At 37.4% G+C, this 6,793-nt stretch overlaps 2 protein-coding genes across 2 annotated transcripts; both read right to left on the bottom strand.

Moving 5' to 3' along the window:
• LOC104734246 ((DL)-glycerol-3-phosphatase 2) lies at positions 240-2,474 on the bottom strand. Its single transcript, XM_010453777.2, has 6 exons — positions 2,220-2,474; positions 1,599-1,823; positions 1,239-1,299; positions 1,004-1,151; positions 816-895; positions 240-681 (listed from the first exon to the last, which is right to left on the bottom strand). The coding sequence occupies exons 1-6, from the start codon at positions 2,293-2,295 to the stop codon at positions 552-554; spliced, it is 720 nt and encodes a 239-aa protein (XP_010452079.1). The 5' UTR covers positions 2,296-2,474; the 3' UTR covers positions 240-551.
• Positions 3,907-5,012, bottom strand: LOC104734252 (DNA repair protein XRCC3 homolog). Its single transcript, XM_019236983.1, has one exon. The coding sequence runs from the start codon at positions 5,010-5,012 to the stop codon at positions 4,128-4,130; it is 885 nt and encodes a 294-aa protein (XP_019092528.1). The 3' UTR covers positions 3,907-4,127.

Genomic DNA, 6,793 nt, shown 5'->3' on the forward strand with positions numbered 1-6,793 from the left:
TATGTTTTAAGACTTCACAGGTTTAAAACTAGTAGCTAGTGATTACTAAATTCAACCTTTTTTCTTGATTAAATTGACATTGTTTAGACAAATGTTATATATATATATATATATATATATATATATAACATTTGTCTAAACAATGTCAGTATATATATATATAAAACATTAGACGTTGAAGAATAGGACGAGGGTATTAATTTTTATGCAGGAACAACACATGTTAGTGATGCGTAAAGAAGAAAGATTCCAAACCATAAAAGAAGGAATCAATTCAGCTATGCCGACAAAAACAAAACAAAATCAGATAAGCCAATGCTGAAACTTGTGGGTAAGAGTAATTGTACAAGAATAATTTGTTTAATCGTTGAGGCAATAATTTTGTTTGGTCTCTCGTCATGTCACCACTTACTTTCTATTTGTGTCACTTGACGACATTAAAACCCATGGCCTTGTCATGTAAATGCCAAAGCAATATAATAAGACAAACAATCACCTTCTCACGGATTCATGATTCTGAGTTTTTATCACCTTGAAGCTTGCTGTATCGTTTAGTTTGAGTCTTCAAAAGGAGGCAAACCCCATTCTTCCGGTTTGAAATCGAGTAGAGAGGTTAGGATTTGATCTGCAACATCTTGGTGAGAGATATCTAGTCTAGGATCCGGCACCATGACCACGTTCCTGTAGAGAAGATTTGAAAAAACATAAACTTCTTTCCTTGTTGTAGATAAATGTGTATTTGTAATTGCCTTAAAATGCTCATCTGTTTGCTTCACATGAGAAAACTTAGAAACTACTAGGAGAAATCGGCTTACATTTTGGCATTTTTAGCAGCAAGAACTCCAGATGGAGCGTCTTCGAATACGAGAACCTTTTGTGGATCCACAGGACCGTCCTAAGTAATCCAAGATAAAGAGAATACATTAGTCTACAACTCATTGTCGAGTTTGAAATGGAGGGTACAAATAAATCATATATGTACTAGTAGTGGCCTATTAATTACCTTAAATCTTCTAGCAGCAGCTAGAAAGCCATCTGGGGCAGGCTTTCCTTGCTTCACCTCTGGGTCATCACCGCGAACTACGTGGTGCATCAATGAGAAAAGCTCTTTGTGTCTTTGGGTTTTTAGTTCATAATGTCGTGTATGAGTACTGCAACAAACATTTCAAGGTGACAAGTCAGTTTCCAGATTATAAAGAACAGAAGCTGAGAATGTTGCTAATGAAGAAAAAAAATACCCTGTAGCAATACAAATTGGAATATTCTTTGCATGGAGATGCTTGATTAGTCGGCTAGCCCCTGAAAATTTGGATAAGAATTGGATCACGAGTTCATATATATACAACGGCTTCATGTAAATTTCATTGGTTACCTATTGGTAGCTTAAAATGTCAGACTCGAGAAATAACCAAGAAGACCAATCGAGATGAACCAAATACAGAACGAGTTTTTTCCACGAATGATTATGATTCAACTCAAAATCAGTGCCTTTTTTGCATTTAACCACATCAAGCATATATATCTAGACAAGTTATTTTATCCTGTGAACCATATGTCATGTGTTTGCAAACACATGTGCTACAGAAAGGAAAATGTACCTGGCATTAGCTCACTAGTAGGGAAAAGTTCTTGCAACATTGACTCCCTCTCGACAAGGAAGTCCTCAGCTGAAAGAGAATCGCTGATCCCGCTTTCTTCAACAAAAATCCTAGCAGCTTCTATAGCTTTTCTTCCCATCATCTTAGCCTTGAGAGACCAATCAAACGTTTTGTTGAATCTAGCAAGTATGATTTCTTGGACCTCAGTATAAAACTTCTCAGTATCTGCAACAGAAACCATAAGTTATTTCCACTATTGTGAAATATTGATCAGTAGATATAAAGTTAGCATCTACATAAGAGTTAAATCCTATGATAGCTAAAACTAGGAGCACCACAGACTGGGATTCATAAGCCAATGAAACGGGGGAATCTCAAAAACAGAACAAAAAATCTTTGCATCTATTAACCTCAATTGTTCAATTCCGGATCAGATTCAACCTAGCTCTACCATTCTAAACTATCCAAACAATCAAATACTCATCATCATGAACGTTACTTAGAGCATATCCGATGTCAACTAAAACTAATTCCGAACAAAGCCAAGCTAAAGAAGGATAATGTCAGTAGTACGATCCAATAAAGCAAAAGATTGAAGATCAGATGCACTGCTGAAATTACCGAGAAGAAGACCGTCCATGTCGAATATGACATGAGTGATTGATTCTCTGCCGGCGACGTCAGCTGGAGTCGACATTGACGGTACGATTCCGATAGATCTCTTCTCTGAGGCTGCGATTAAAGATATCTATGGACGAAGAACTCAAGAATCGATTAAGCTTAATTGGTTTTTACTTCTTTTGCAGATTGCAGTGACCAAACGAATCAAATCAAATCAAATCAAATCTAGTGAGGTAGTTTTACGCTGTGTAAGGTGTATAGAGAGATAGTGTGATATAACAACAACGATCCTTGAATATGGGCCAAACGGGCCGGGTCATAAATGAAATTTTGGCTAATAATGTAATTGCAATATCTGATGAAGCTTAAGAGCATTTTAAATTAGGTTTAAAATTAACAAAACAATAGAAACAGTTTCATATAAGACTAGTTTTTGGCATGTAGACCGCTCCATTAACATACTTTTAGAATTTACTTGGGAACATTGATTAAAAAAAGGATTAAATTGAAAACAATAATACATATCCTGATTGATTTTATTTTCTTCTTCTTCATTTTTATTTTTTTACTAAAAAGTAAAAATTATATTAAGTCTAAATTGAATCAGACCACAACCCAATTTGGGAATTTTTGTGATTGGAAAAAGGGTTACAGCATCTTTTACGGAGCTCACTTCAGGATTTGCAACAAGTCCGAAGACAAGTTTCAAAACCAGAATGATGACTCACATTCGTAATCTGCGTCTTCCGTGTTTTATCTTTGTAATTGTTTAGAAAGAATTTTGTTTTTTTGTTTTTTTTTTGTTTATTTAAATACTTAACCATAACATGATCATAATTATGTATTTATGTATATATATATGCAGGATTTACAGCATAGTTCTTCCCAAGTAAGTTTTTTCTTCTATGGTATCTTTAAGATTTCTTTTACAGAAATAATATAGAGTTTTGGTATTATAAAAGATGGACAAAGCTTGCACAATTGGTGCAGTCAGAATTAAAAAAAATTGGCAAATACTCAAAGCCACTAACCCACAAAACAGTTTTTCGGCCACAATCCCAAATATAAATTGTTCAAATTAGATTCATTTTAGTGACATTAATGAATTCATGATTCTGAGTATTTATCATTTTTTTTGTTTGAAATTAATGTTAAATTATGTTCAAAAGAATTTTTTTTTTTTTTACATCAAAGTGCAGCGTAAAACAAACGGCGTCGTTTCATGAACCTCACTGATTCTCAATCACAACGATGATCTCAATCTCACTTTCCCTTTTCCTTCTCCGGCGATTCTTCTCAGATCTGATCAATTTCTTCATCAGATGAAGCCCTTAATCGAATCGAGTAATTGAATAGACGCGAATCACTGTAAACCTTTTTACAGATCGAATTCTGAATCGCGATCATGTCGTGCTTAGCGCTAGCTCTACAACCAGCAAATGGATCCGACATTTTGCTCCAAACTCGAGAATGGTTTCCACCGGCACGAGCCCTAATCGCACTCTCTTATTTCCGCCTGCTGCTTCTAAATTCTAATGGACAGGTGATTGTTGGTGTAGTCGAGGAACAATAAAATCAGAAATCAATGTGAGAAGCATGCATTGCAGACTATGCAGTAGACTAAGGAGGAAAATGCTGCTTTTCATTGCCAGTTGAAAATGATCATCAAAATTCTGAGGCTGAAGAGTAAATGCATAGGAATCTTTCAGAAGGCAATACCACAAGGAATTGTTCATACAATTTTTATTTGAGGAGAAGTAAATTTCTATATAACACCTAAATAAGAGGAGAAATCTAAAAGAACCTGGCTTTGAATAGATCCCTCGGCAATCTACATAAATAATGCACAGAAACTCCAAAAAAAGGACTCCTGATGCTTCGAACAAAAATAATCCTACATAGCATCACCTACGCTTGAACCCCACAAATCCCTTCTCGAGTGATCATGAACTCGCAAGAAGCCACAGGCAAATAAGGTGAAAACACAATGTCAAACCGTCTCTGAGCTCTTCTAGACACATAACTCGAACCGCTCTCATCATTTTCACTTCTCTCATCACTTCGCGAGATGAAAAATCTAGAGTTCACACAATTAGCCCAAGCCAAGCCTAAAGCAGGAACAACTCGTCTACCAGAGGAACACAAATACCTCAAATTCCCAATCCTCAACCCACTTAACCCATCAGAAGTTTCAACAAAATCAGTAACCTGATTCGTAATCACAACAGCCAAACCAAACTTATTAGCCAACTGCTTCAACTTCCCTGATAACTTAAAAAACAAAGAAGATCTCTTCCTCAAATCAGCCGGAGTATTATCAAATTCCGATCTAAACAACGCCGCAACAGAATCAAGCACAATCAGCTTCAAAGGTAACCTATTTCTTGAATCCCCAACAAACCCATTAATCCTAGGCATTATGTCGAACAGGTGGTCTACAGAATGAACATTTTGAACAAAGACATGATCACAGGGGTTATCATTGTGATTCGAGTAAAGACTAGGGTTTGATTGATGAAACGATCGAGATAGCTGATGAAGACGGCGAAAAGGGAAAGGAAACTCGGAGTGGAGATAAAGAGAAGAACCGTTGAGTCCGCCGAGTGAAATCGGAAGCTGGGCACAGAGTGAGAGCTGAAGGCAGAGTTGTGTCTTTCCGCAGCCGCTCTCCGCCACGATTTCCGTCAGCGAATCGCAGGGAATCCCTCCGCGAAGACATCCGTCGAGAATTTCACAGCCGGTGGTTAGTTTCCGATTCGTCTGCGGTCGTCGGAGGAGATTCTCCGGCTTCATTTGACCGCCAAAAGATGGATTTCTCGGGAATTATAAATAGAGTATAAAAAAAAAACCTAACTGCACGAAACGACACCGTTTAGTCTCTTATTGGGCTGTTAACTTTACTGCAGGCCCAAATTGAGTATATATGAATACAACATTTCTTCTGTGTTTGTTTATATTCCAAGGAAAAAAAAGGTCAAATTTTTTTAGGGTTTTTCAAAGTTTGCGTGGAAGATGAGCTTCAGCCGTGTTTTAACTGGTTTGAATTTGCCGGGGATTATTGTGAAGAAGAAAGATGAAGAGCCTTTCCCTTTGCCTGGACACATAAAGATCCAGAATTTGCCGCCTCGGAAAGATCAAGAGGCTTTGTTGCATTCGCCTGGACACTTAAAGATCGAGGATGTGCCTAGGATTATGGAGAAGATGAAAGAGCAAGAAATGCTAGGGTTATAGAATTTGCCGCTTTTGATGAAAGATCAAGTGATCGAAGAGTTCCAGAATTTGCCGCTTTGCAAAGATCAAGAGATCCATAATGCGCCGCTTTTGATAGATCTAGAGACTTTGTTGAATTTGCCTGGAATTATGGAGAAGAAGAAAGATCAAGAGGACAAGATTATGGACGACAAGATCGAGTATTTGCCGGAGAAGTTTATGGACGACAAGATTGAGTATTTGCCGGAGAAGATTATGGAGGACAAGATTATGCGGCTGTAGCTTCGATTCTGAAAGACCAAATTACTTCATGTGCGCGGATGTTGGAAAGGGTTTTTTTTTTTCTTACGGCTCAAGACTGTGATTATGCAGAGTTCTTCACGAAAATATCGCTTTGGGTTTGAGATGAAAGAGGATACATATGAAGAATTTGTTATAATAACAATGGGTGGAAACTATGGCTGGAGAACTTACGAAGGACCTTATGTTTTCTCACCGTTACACTTATCTGCTCTGACCTCTCGGAGAAAATGTTTCCGCGGATTCAAACCTGACATTCCCAATTCTTGGTTACAACCACTCTGAACTGAACAAGCTTCCATTACTAGAGGTTGCTTCTATCGTAAGTCAAAAACTAAACCACATATAAACACTAAATCTGAAGCCCTAGTGCAGATCTTTTTATGCAAACGCAATGTGGGCAACTATCGAATCACCAGAAAGTAGTGTAAACTTCATGGACTCTCTAATACCGTTTAGTTGCAGGCTTGCAGCAAGGATTCGCCGACGAAGTGTACCGCAGCCCCAGGAGGAGCGATCTCAGGACTTGCTCTTGGTTACACATCTACTCTTTTGGAAAAGACAATAACAAGGACATACATTTGCTTACGAGCTCTGGTGTGTACCGAACTGTTCGTCCTAAACAGAGACCTGCTACTCCTTCTCCTCAGCATTTACCTTCTTCCTCAAGAAAGTTCTGTTTCTCTGTGTTTTTGTTATTGTCGTTCTTGTTGATGTTTCTAATGGACATTGTTCAAAAACTAATTCGTGACTCTGTCGTAAAGGTGTTAGATTAGTACGACGATTCTTTCAGACTCTGTTTTGTAACAGTTCTTATGGACATTGTTCAAAAACTAATTCGTGATTGCTTATATATTAGAAGAGATCATATATATTAAACCATCAAGTACAATATCTCAGCAGTATGATGTCTGAAGGTATTGATTTCTGAATTATGATCTATGAGTTATTTTCTTATGTTCTGTCGCAGCAATATGATCAATTTCTCAGGAACAATGTTATGTTGGTTGCTATTTTATTTAGCCGACCCAATTACACATATCCAAATAAATCAAAAAAGTTGT

The sequence above is a fragment of the Camelina sativa genome, chromosome 2 (genome assembly GCF_000633955.1).
Source record: "Camelina sativa cultivar DH55 chromosome 2, Cs, whole genome shotgun sequence".
Taxonomy (NCBI): domain Eukaryota; kingdom Viridiplantae; phylum Streptophyta; class Magnoliopsida; order Brassicales; family Brassicaceae; genus Camelina; species Camelina sativa.